The sequence below is a fragment of the Leucopleurus acutus genome (assembly GCF_964270905.1).
Source record: "Leucopleurus acutus genome assembly, chromosome: 13".
In the NCBI taxonomy this organism is placed as follows: Eukaryota; Metazoa; Chordata; class Mammalia; order Artiodactyla; family Delphinidae; genus Leucopleurus; species Leucopleurus acutus.
In genome coordinates this window covers 69179125-69191786 of record NC_139155.1, presented here as the reverse complement: position 1 = coordinate 69191786, position 12662 = coordinate 69179125, and the positions used below count along the sequence as shown (strand labels likewise).

At 49.9% G+C, this 12662-nt stretch overlaps 1 protein-coding gene across 2 annotated transcripts in view; it reads right to left on the bottom strand.

Annotated features, from left to right (window-relative positions):
• The window catches only part of TTC28 (tetratricopeptide repeat domain 28), a 593462-nt gene that overhangs the window by 36476 nt on the left and 544324 nt on the right, over positions 1–12662 (bottom strand). For both annotated transcript variants that reach the window (XM_082853188.1, XM_082853189.1), the window contains one exon: positions 4775–4915. In XM_082853188.1, the coding sequence (XP_082709314.1) occupies positions 4775–4915 (141 nt within the window). The remainder of the gene's footprint in view (positions 1–4774; positions 4916–12662) is intronic.

Sequence of the window (12662 nt, the reverse complement as noted above, 5' to 3'; positions counted from 1 at the left end):
AAACCACTTGGGTTCCTTCCTTCCCACCCCCAGCCCTGACCTGGATGCTCCAAAATCCCCTCCGGGGCTCTGAACTGCATCTTCTGAGGGCACAGGGGCTGGCCGGCCTGAGATTTGAACAAGTACCTGGGTTTTAAGGTACCAGTGGAAAGATTAATTGGCAAATCCATTATATTCAAGCAGCCAGAGATGCCTCAATTCAATTAAAAAAAAAAAGGACTCTGATAGCATTCAGTGACTCTGCCATGAACATCCTCACATGAGGGCTGACTCCTCGGGGAGATGAAGGCTGTTAAGTACTGCATTTTAAGTACTTATTCAGTAAGCTGTCGGTGCTTTCTGCTTGCTCACCTACCTAAGCACCAAGCACCTGGTTCACTGCTCTGGTCCCTCCTCGGGAGGTGGGCTCAGGCAGAGACCCCTGCTCTTCCAGTGATGCCAACTCCTCTCAAGCCCAGGGACGAATCTGGGCTGCACGAGGCTTCTCTTCTCTTGCTCTTGGGCTCTCCTGGGAATGGTGGTCAAGGGCTGTGACACACGTACCACCAAGGGGCCTGGGACTGCCCTCCTGCAGAAACCACAGCCGCTGCCCACCCTGCTCTTTGCTGCAATGTGCATGAGGCTCCATGGCCAAGCCTGGGGACGGTTGCCTTGGAAAAGCCTGATGCCCAGGCCAGCCTTGCACAGGCTTTGCCTGCTGACCCCATTCAGGGCCCAAGCTGGGCAGTCATGGGGGGAGGGGCTTATTATGTGCTCAGGGATGGAGAGAAGAGGACCCTGTGTGTGGTGGCCTGCCCAGCTGATGCTAACACAGAAACCCCCTTTCCAAAGGACCTTGCACCCATGGGTGATTTGTGGGTCCAAGCATGTCCCCCCACAAACCTGTGGAGTCTCACTCGTTTATCAAGAACCCCAGAGCTGTATTAGTCAGTGTCGTCCAAAGACAGAACGCACCGCCTCGGGAGGTGGTGAGCTCCCTCTCACTGGAGGAGTGCAAGCAAAGGCTGAGTGATCGCCTGGCAGGAGCATTAGATGGGTGGGGATCTGGAAGCTAGAGCACTGTCTTGGGACATGGCCAGACACAGATCCTAATGCTCGCTCTGTCGCTGAGCCCATGTGACTCGCCCATTGGGAAGGCATGCCTCTGTGCCACACTAGGCGTGGGCACCCAGACCACACCATGGCGGCCCCTCTCTTTGGTCCCACAGGATGGTGGTGCCTCCTTCTCTTCCTGCAGGACCCCCAGTCTTGGTCACTGACTCTCTTGGAGGACCCCGACCAGGCCAAGGAGGCTCACTTGCCGATTCGCCCACCTGGTCTTCTTTCGGGTGTGTGTGTGGCTGGGGTGCTAGCTGGAAGCTGCAAAGCTGAGGGAGGGCTCTGGCCCCCTCTCTAGAATGGGGAGCCCTGACACTTCGTTGCCCTCCGCTTTGGCTGTAGCCACTGATGTCTGGGCAACAGGAAAGCCCCTGTCTGCACCATATCACACATACTGCCATAAAGTGAAAAAGTAAAGACCTAGCACGCATGTTGCACCAGTGGTAGCAACAGAAGTCAGAACATTTCTCTGGGATTCTGGTCCTAATTGATCCTGGCTGGGCGCACCTGCAATGCCAAGGCACAGCCCTAGGACCCAGAATCCAGGTGCAGCTGAAAGCCTGTCCTGCTCCTCTTCCTCTTTTCTGCAGCAAATGTGATCTGCTGACTGCCCCCAGGTTCAGACACACACACACACACACACACACACACACACACACACGCACGCACGCACGCACGCACGCACTGGCCTTCCAGCCCTCAGCATAACTTCCCAAGCATTCTGCAGGATGAGGGCTAGAGCCCTCTCTGGGGGCTGCTGCTTTGCCCAGTGGGGGCCCCCAGGGTCAGGTGCTAAACGAGAGAAGACTGCTCATTTCCTCACTAGCAGTGCCTGTCCTGGGCTCGACATGCAACTGTGTTTTCTGCCAAAGTGCACAGGCAAGAAGAAAAATAGTGGCTGTGGAGACCTCAAGAACGAAGACCAAGCTAGCTGTGCAGTGTGGGGAGAGAAAGAGAGAGGAAGAGGGGGAGAAAGAGAATTCTAAGGCCAAGTCTCACTTGACTTGCCTCTGCTGCAGCAGCCTCATTGCCAAACCAGTCCAGCAAACTGCCTGGAACAAAAGAGCCAAACAGCCCATGAATCACGGGGCTGGAGGGCCCTGCAGAGGGGAGCTGGTGCTGCTACGCACACGGCTGCTTCCACTTCACCTCTGTGGGCTCCAGGGACAAGCGCTCTGCCGTCCCAGCCAGTGACAAACCAGCCCACCTCCTGGTCACGAAGGGGCAGCAAGAAAGGCCTGCCTGGGACCCCATGCAGGGCAGGGCAGCACACAGGCTGGCAGGGCAGCTGGGAGGTGGGACCTGAAACACAGCTTTTCACCTGCTGCGGGGGCAGGTCTCCACCCACCCAGCCTGTGCGTGCCCCTCAGCTGCGAGACTCGAGGATGGGCTGGAAGTTTGCAAGGGCCCACACCATCCTAACTGACAAGGATACCCTGGCCTATGTGGGTCACTTGGAAGGATGGAGGCCAGAGACCTCTCTTCCTGGGCTTGTCGGGAAACAGCAGAGAGCACACAGCATGGCAACTGTCCTAGGCCTTTGGCTCCCTGCACTGAAGCTGAAAGAATGCAGCCTGTTTCCCCTCATCTGATCTGCCCTCAGAAGTCTCTAGAAGGTCAGGATTGGAAAGGTGTGCAGAGACCACTTCTAACCCCTTTGTTTTCCTGAGGGCAGGCCTGAGGCTTCGAGCAGGTCAGGCCCTGATGAGGGAGCTGGGCACAGAGCAGCCAGGCAGCGAGGCCCAGGCTCCCGTGCTGCAGGCCTTGCTGCCCCCTCCCAGCCTCAGGGCTGGCCCAGTCCTCAGCCTGGCCCTGGGCACAGACCGCATTGTTTAAATGAACCAATGAACTAATCCATGGTATTGTGCTCACTGGACCTACCCCAGAGCTGCTCAGAAAGACAACAAACATTTCCCCAAAGCAAGCAACTCCATGATCCAAAATTCACACCACCTACCATCCAGGGGTGATAAGCTAGGATCCCGGGTACACCTGGTTTGACCCCTTTCTTGCCTTAGCACCCGAGGCCCTGGAGGAGGGGCTCCTGGCCGCAGGCACGCCTGTGATCAGGCTGGCCATGGATGCCTGACGGCCTGCCGCTGGCTCTCTCTCTCTTGCGAGCAAGGGACATGAGGTGGGACAGGAAAAGAAAGGGCGGGTGAGGCTGCAACCCACGGTGGTCAACACCTGTTCCACAGGTACATACAAATTTCATCCCTTCTAAAGTTTATCCACCCACATTATCATAAGAATCCAAGTTTAGCACTGTCCTTCACACCTAAAACAGTAGAAAGTCAGCACGAGTACATGTGCGTTAGGAAGCCTGTCATGTGTTGTTCATACATTAACTCCTCAATTCCCATGTTAAGGGAACCCTGAAAAGTAGGAAGCTTGTTCCCACTTCAGCAACGAGGAAACAGGCTGACAGTGGTGAAGTCACCTGCCTAGGGTCCCACAGCTGGCACGCGGCAAGGCCAGACCTGAGCCCCAAGCTCTTCGCGCCCTAGTTCACAACCATGGATCACAGCACCAGGCAGAGTCGAGAATCACCTGCCTCAGAGGCCGAGGAGCAGCGGCAGAGGGCGGAACCAGGCCCGACCCACCTCCCCGCACCTGGTCCTGTCCCTCCACAAAATTAAAGCCACGAGGGACACCTGCAAAGGGGGCAGGGCCGAAGAGGAAGCTGGGGGTGAACCAGACTGAGGTTCTGGCGTCCTTTCAACCAAGTTGCCACTTCCTACAGCCCCAGCTCCTGGCTCCTGTCCCATTCAGATTGCCCCTGGGAAGTAAACACACGTTTGTCACCGTGACAGCACAATAATGAGAGGAAACCAGGGCCTGGAGTAGGAGCAGACGGGACACACAATGCCCCCCACACAGGGCAGCCCGGCAGAGGCCACCTCCACCCAGAGCACAGTCACTCCCTCCTGGGTGCCCGGCTCGACCTGCTGCCCTTCAAAGGCAGGGACCTCAGAGAGTCTGGGATGTCTTTCTAGAAAGGTTTCTCCAAATGTGACTCCCAGGTTGTTGTCAGGCAACCAAATGACAGCGGGACAGGTGCCCCTCAACCCCAACCGCCTGCCCCTGTTTATCTGGATGCAGCTCGGCTGTCACCCCTGGTGAAAAGGTGCAGGGGTGTGCTGGGTGGCAATTTCAACCCTGACCCATCTCGGAGCCGCTGAGGTCTATCTGGTCAAGTAACGGGGAGATGGGGCCTGGGTCTGGACGGGCTCTCCCTCCAGCAATGCTGGCATCCACTCTTCCGGGCCTCCCTCAGTCTCAGGCCAGGAAGGTCAACACAGGGGCCTGGCCGTGAGTTACTGGCAAAAGCTGGCAAAGAAGTATGTGAAGCCACTCTGTGTGGCTTCTGCCTGGTGTCTGGGAAATCAGCTCCGAGGTCACGGGAAGAAGCGGCCGACTGTCCCCTGGGCCTCCCGTCCCAGCCAAGGCGGACTGTCACATCAAGCCTGCTACCGCTTCCTCCCCTCACCCGGAGGGGCTGCTGTGACGCCCAGGCCCCGGGGAACAGGGGCCCGGGAGTACCACGCTCGCTCCTGCAGACTCACATCCCAGCCAGAAGCCCAAGCAGCCAGAAGGAGCATCCCCCGAAAGCACGCTATTCACACTGCCGGGCCGCCCTGCCTGGCACCAGCCCAGGAGGCAGGGCCACACATACCTGTTAAAGAGGTTGTTGCGGCGAACCATCCGAAGAAAGCCAGTGGGGTCGGTGACCGAGTTGAGCCTGTTGTTCATCTCCTCAAACTGCTGGTCCATGATGTCTCCGGCTTCACTCTCTGTCTCACTGCTGGCACAGGCCCTGTGGGGAAACGGCAGAGAAAGGGCGCTGAGCACTGCTGCAAGCCTGCTCCGAGGCCCCGTCAGTTCAGCACCCAGCGCGGCCCCGCACGGCACCTCCTGAGTCCCTTCCTGCTCCCCTCAGCCAACGCCCTGCCCACTCGTGTCGCACTCCGCTGGCTGCATCCCCTGTGAACCCGCTGCAGGAATGGGCTGGGCCGGCACCCAGGCTGCACTCCATGCATCCAGCGTGTGCCCGACACAGACCGGGTGCTCAGCCATCATTTGTTGTGTCCTGACTACCAGCCGGGAGCTCCGCCAGTGCAGAGCTTGGGTGAGTGTGCTGAGTGGCAGGAGCCTCAGTCCATTCCAGCCCAGAACCAGTAATTAAGCACCTACCTGTGCCAGGCACCATGCCAGGTGGGGGCACACACAGCCCCCAAAGGCATTCTTCCAGACGAGGAGACAAACATGCACACGAGTGGCTGCAGTGCCAGGCAGAGGGGGACTTTGAAATGTAGGCTTGAGAAACGTTGCTGACTGGAGCCCATTTCCAAGCTCAGCATGAGGGTGTTATAATTTTTGAATTAATAAATTCATATTTCCCCCGTGACAGACTGTAAAAGAACATCTCACAATGGATTTTAAATAAACAGAAGTACCCAGAAGTGCCCTGATTCATCAGTATGATTAAAATAACAAAGGGTATATTAAACGTAAAAGCTGTGCCCTGTGGCCCTGCGAGGCCAAGACAGACGTGATGACATGGTCACAAAGGTGTCCGAGGGGGCGCTGGCCTCCGCCGGTCCTCACGGTGTCCCAGTCCACCGAGGCTGAGGCTCAGCGAGGGCAGACCTCTACGTGGAGCCCCGTCCTCCTTCAGCATCCTGATTACATGCAGCCTTTGTGGAAATGCTGAGTGATGTCTGGCCCACAGACGACACCCAACCCACGTGGCGACTTTGTTTAAAGTCTCCTGCTGCCTAAGGAGCAGAGGGGAAGAGTGGAGAGTGCCAGGCACCGGAGGCAGAGGACAGACGCACAGACCAGCCACGTAAGCCACTCACATGCTGGAGAAGTGGGATCTGGAAAGGAACAGACTTCCTGCTGCCCAGAGGGAAAAGGCTTGGCGCCTTGAGATTTGGGTTTGGCCCAGGTGAGCATGGCCTGCTTCAAATGGCTAGGCTGGTGAGCCCGTGGCATCAGGATTACAGGCCAGAGAAGGGGAATGACCCCCTCACCGGGTCGTCACAGAGACAAATGAGACGCAGCGTGTGAAGCTGCTCAGTAAACCTGAAGGCTCTAAGCGAGCGGCAACCCTGGTGAGATGTCCATCTTATGTGTCAACCTGACTGGGCCCTGCGGTGCCCAGACATTCGATGAAACATTAGCCTAGGTGTGGCTGTGAGGGCGCTTCTGAGAGATTAACCTTGGAACCAGTAGACTGAGGAAAGCAAACTGCCCTCCCCATGTGGGTGGGCCCCATTCAATCCACTGAGGGCCTGAACAGAACAAAAAGGAGGAGTAAGAGAGCGCTCCCTGCCTGCCTACCTGTCCTCGAGCTGGGACACGGGTCTCCTTCCCCTTCAGATGTGGACAGGTTGGAACTTACATCACCGGCTCTCCTGCGTGTCCAGCTCGCCCACGACAGATCTGGGACTTCTCAGACCTCATAACGGTGTGAGCCAATTCCTCACAATAAACTTCCATGCATGTGTCTGTGTGTGTGTGCACGCACGTGCCCTATCTGTTCCTCTGGAGAACCTGGCATCAGGCACCAGATTCCGACTCAGCCGTGCTCCTTGCAGAAGGTCACGCAAACGTCCCATCACTGGGAGAGGATCTCAGGAGCCGGAGCCCCAGAGAAGCGTCAGGACTGGGGCAGTCTTCAAGGGCAGCAGAGAGGTATGATTTCGGAGCCAGCTGCTGTCCTTCGTCCCAGAACCACACCGATGGCTGGTAAAGGCATTAGCCTGCCTTTCTTCCCAGCCACACAATCCGGACAGGACCCTTCAAACCCAGCACAGTGCCCAGCATACAGCAGGTACGCAAAGAGGAACTGCTGAACGAATGCCTACACTGGAGAGCATTTTACAACGTGCAAAGTATTTTTACACAGATTTAATCCTATCTGTCCAACAAGCCTGTGAGGCAGTTCTCGTCATCTCCACTTTATTTCTGAGGAGACTGAGGTCTGGAAAAGCTGAGGAACTTGGCCAAGGAGCACTAAGTGGTAGAGCCAGACCTGACCTCCCCGCCCCTCCCCCTCTAAGGCTCTAAGTGTGGGGTTTGACTAGGGGAAGGAAGGGATTGAATACAGGAAACTTCCGAGCACCTAAACAAATCACCATGGCTTCCAACCTGTTGGAGAGCAGGAGCATGGTTTTATTCCTCTTGCCACCCCACGGGCGTCAGTCGACAGGGTGAGCAGCTGAAGGCTTAAAATGCTCCCTTGGGAGCTGAGGGCCCTTCACAGAGATGCTGGTAAATATCACTCAACAAGCTCTTCTGTCCAGGGACACATTTATCATCTGAACGCGACGGCCTGCTTGGAGCTGAGAAATCTGCCTGTCATTCGGTGCTTTGCAAAGGCGAGAAGAATTGGCTGGAACCGGTATCGGCCTCCATTATCTTGCAGCTCCGCTCGTGCTGTCAGCTGCGGACTGAGCCCTCAGAATCTCATACTTAATGGGGTTGTTTCCTATTTCCTGACCCTTCAGAGTATTAACACTGAAGGGAAAAACAAACAGGCGATGTCAAAGATAAGGGAATCTCCCATTTACAAAGCAAGACTCATCTATACAGCAGGGATCCCGAGTGTCTTGCCATCAACGGTTGCCATATCACAATCACAGGCCCCTCATTTCTCTGAGAGACTTTCTAGAGATGGCACATCAGCTAGTCTGATGCCATTCACTTTGATCCAGCAAGGATTACTGAGCGGGACCTACGTGCAAGAACCACAAAGGCCAAACAAGAGAGTCTCACTACGCCTGCCTTCAAGGCACATACCAACCTGTATGACTAGTGACTACTGGCTAAGGTGGGTTAAGAAGGAGGCAGGAGGGTATCAGCCTATAGCCAAGAGAGGGAGGGCATAAGAGCTTTCCTGGAATTAGCTGCATCTGAGCGGCATCTGAAGGATACAACTTTGACAGGTAGAGGCTGGGATGGTGGCTGGGAGTGGAGGGATGGAACAGTATGAGGAGGTGTGGAGATAAGACAGTGTGGGGACTCTCTGGGGCCCAGGGAATAGCCCAGGTGAGCTGGAGGAGAGGGAAAGAGTGGCAGAGAGGAAGGAGAGAGTGGTGGAAGGCCTTGAACTTGGAAGGCAGTAGAGAGCTGTCAGTCCAGGCCTCTAAGCAGGGCGTAGTGGGCTCAGGGCTGCTGTCTGAGAGACAGTCAACTGGCCCAGACTGGTGAATGCCAATTACACGGGAAGGAGAAAGTCAGGTGGCTATTACCAGCACTTACTCAGAAGCAGCCCTGAAGGCCCGGGGTCGAGCCCAGTGGGGGCTCTTTGCCCCTCACACCTACTAGAAACCCCATTCTCAGGAGTTACTATTGTGTTAATACATTAATGTACCCTGGGTCTCAACACGCCAGGTAAGGCAAGCTTTCCACAAGCCCTCGGGCTCTGAGATCTGGGTAGTGGCTCCCTCCTCTGCCCCGAGCTCCCATCCCCCGTCTCCCTACAAATGGACAAGGCTGGCTGTAAACCCACCTTCCTGGTTCCTCCTCATTCTTTGCTCTCTATTATCACCAACAATGGTTCTGCTTGTCCTGTGGTTGGGCCGGCTATCTCATTAGTCTGGACCTGTGAACTAGGGTGGCAAGGCTGAGAGTGAGGAAGTGAGAACTAACAGGAGAAACATTACCAAACAGAGAACTTACCTTCCTGAAACTCATTGAAGGGAAAGGGTAAAAGACAACTAGCAGTTAATTTATGGCAGACAGAGACACTGAAAGTAGAAGCTAGTCTTAGTGGAAGAGGAAGGGGTTCAGTTTGGACATGCTGGAAGTGCAGACAGGACACTGAGTTGGTGATGCCAAGTATGTAGATACTGATTCAATTATTTAGATGGTCTTCCTTCCAGAAGGGCCGGAGACTATTAGAAATCCAAGTCTGGTGCCGAAGAAAGAGGTTGGGACCAACTGTTTGATATCCCATTCATTTATTCACTTAATAAATGTTATTAAGAATTTGTTATAAATATCCTGCTATACCACGTTCTGGTTCTAGGTAAAATGGAGTAAAAACACATTCCACCCCACCTTTCCGACTGAATACAACTATAAATTCTTGATGGGCTGCACAGAACAGGATATCTGAGGAATGTGAAAAGTAAATAATAACAGGCAAATGAGGGAGGAAGCCCAGAATTCAAAGTGCCACCAAATCAGTACTGAGCTTCACACTCTTTGTCCCTGTGAAATCCATCAGACAGGTCTCTCTGAAACCCCCAGATGTAGAAGCAGGAATCAGTGTGAACAGAGACCTCCAGGAGACGCCCTCTGTTTCTGGCTCAGAGACACTACAGAAAATCTCCCATTTTTCTTATTCTTTCATTTCTGTTCTCATGTTCCAGGCCACAAACAAATCCTGTCAGTTGACCTACTCTAAAATAATTGCTAATGGAAGTCATTCAGATAGAAGGGAAATGACACCAGAAAGAACTAGGAACATCAGGAAAGAAGGGAGAGTAACAGAAATATCAAATGTCTGAGTAGATATAATAGACTATTCTTCTCCTAACACTGTCTGCTGGAGTTTTATTTATTTATTTTTTTTATAAATTTAGTTTTATTATTTATTTATTTATTTTTGGCTGTGTTGGGTCTTCGTTGCCGTGCACGGGCTCTCTCTAGTTGTGGTGAGCAGGGACTGCTCTTCATTGTGGTGCATGGGCTTTTCATTGCGGTGTTTTCTCTTGTTGCGGAGCATGGGCTCTAGGCGCATGGGCTTCAGTAGTTGTGGCACGCGGGCTTCAGTAGTTGTGGCTTGCAGGCTCTAGAGTGTAGGCTCAGTAGTTGTGGCACACGGACTTAGCCGCTCCGCGGCATGTGGGGTCTTCCCGGACCAGGGATCAAACCTATGTCCCCCGCATTGGCAGGCGGATTCTTAACCACTGCGCCACCAGGGAAATCCCTGGAGTTTTAACGTAGGTAGATGTAGTATGTAAGACAAATACAAGATGGGGAGGGGTGCTGGTAAAGGTTCCCATATGGTGATAAGACTTTTATATTTCTCTTGAATTAATAAAGTATCAATAGTAAGTAAACTGCAGAATATAAAAAGTATATATATATTATAATCTCTAGAACAACTATTTTAAAAGCTACAAAAAGAAACATAATCAAAGACACATGAGATAAATTAAGGGACTTCAAAAAAAAAGTTCAAATAACCCAAAATAAGGCAAGAAAGGGAAAACAGAGGAATGAAAAACAGAGACTCAAACGAAAAACTAATATTAATATGACATACATAAATCCACACATATCAATAATTATATTAAAAGTAAATGGTCTAAATACAGAGACTGACAGAATGGAATTAAAAACATAATCTAATTAAATGCTTTTACAAGAAATTCTCTTCAAATATGATACAGGAAGGTTTAAAGTAAAAAAGATTTATCATGCAAATAGTATTCAAAACAAAGCTGGAGTGGTTACGTTAATATCAAAGTAGACTTCAAAGCAAAGAAAATTACCAGGGATAAAGAGGGACATAACACAATGATAAAAGGGCCAATTCACCAGGAACATAAAATGGTTCTCAATGTGTATTCACCTATCAGCAGAGCTTCAAAATACATGATATAAAAACTTACAGAACTGAAAAGAGAGGTGGATAAATTGACAGGGATTTTAATACTCCTTTCTTAGTAGTTGACAGAACTGGTAGACAGAAAATCAACAAGATACAGAAGAACTGAACAATACCATCAACCAACTGAATATAATTGAAATTTAGAGAAAACTCTACCCAACAAAAGTACAACACATATTCTTGTCAAATGCATGGAGAATATTCCTTAGAATAGACCATACCTTGGGTCATAAAACCACCTTAACAAATTTTAAATAATGCAAAATATGCCCTCTGCCCACCATGGAATTAGATTTGAAAGCAAAAAAACAAAAGTTAACAGGAAAATCTCCCAACACTTGGAAACTAAACAACACACTTCTAAATAACTGTCAAAGAAGAAGCCTTAAGAGAAACTAGGAAAATATTTTGAACTGAACAAAACTGAAAATACAACATAAATTTGTGGGACATAGATAAAGCCTTAGAGATAAGTAAATAGCATTAAATGCTTATATTAAAAAAAAAAGGGCTGAAATGACAAGAAGGTGGGGGTAGCAATACTCATATCAGACAAAACAGACTTTAAAACAAAAGCCATAAAGAAAGATAAAGAAAGACACTATATAATGACAAAAGGATCAATACAAGAAGGGATATTACACTCATCAACATAAAGGCACCCAATATAGGAGCACCTAAATACATAAAATGAATACTGACAGACATAAAGGGAGAAGCTGATGGGAATACAATAACAGTAGGAGACTTCAACACCCCACTGACATCAATGGACAGATCTTTCAGACAGAAAATCAATAAGGCAACAGAGATCCTAAATGACACAATAGAACAGTTAGACTTAATTAATATTTTCAGGACATTACAACCAAAGGCACAGAATATACATTCTTTTCAAGCGTACATGGAACATTCTCTAGGGTTCACCACATACTAGAACACAAAACAAGCCTCAACAAATTTAAGAGGACAGAAATTATTTCAAGCATCTTTTGTGACCACAACAGCATGAAACTAGAGATCAACCACAGAGAGAAAAACAAGAAAAAAACGATTACATGGAGACTAAAAAACATGCTACTAAAAAACCAATGGGTGAAATCAAGGAGGAAATTTTAAAAATGCCTCAAGACAATAAACACACAACCATACAAAATCTATGGGATGCAGCAAAAACGTCCTAGAGGGACGTCCATAGCGATACAGGCCTTCCTCAAAAAAAGATAAAAATCTCAAATAACCTAACCTACTACCTAAAAGAATTAGAAAAAGAAGAAACAAAACCTAACGTCAGCAGAAGGAAAGAAATAATAAAGAGAGGAAATAAATAAAATAGAGATTAAAATAACAATAGAAAAATCAATAAAACCAAGATCTGGTTTTTTGAAAGGATAGACAAAATTGACAAACCTCTGGCCAGGCTCACCAAGAAGAAAAGAGAGAGGACCCAAATAAACAAAATAAGAAATGAAAAAGGATAAATAACCAATACCACAGAAATACAAAGAAGCATAAAAACAATTATATGAACAATTATATGCCAACAATTTGGACAATCTATAAGAAATGGACAAGTTTCTAGAAACATACAGCCCACCAAAAGTGAATCAAGAAGAAATAGATACTTTGAACTGACCAATCACTAGAAGTGAAATAGAATCTGTAATAAAAAAAAAAAAAAACTTCCCTGCAAACAAAAGTTCAGGACCAGATGGCTTCACTGGGGAATTCTGCCAAACATACAAAGAACTTATACCAATCCTTCACAAACTCTTCCAAAAGACTGAAGAGGAGGGAACATTCCCAAAGTCATTCTATGAAGCCAACAATCACCCTGATACCAAAAACCAGACAAAGACACTACCAAAAAAGAAAGTTATAGGCCAGTATCTTTGATGTATAGATGCAAAAATCCACAATAAAATATTAGCAA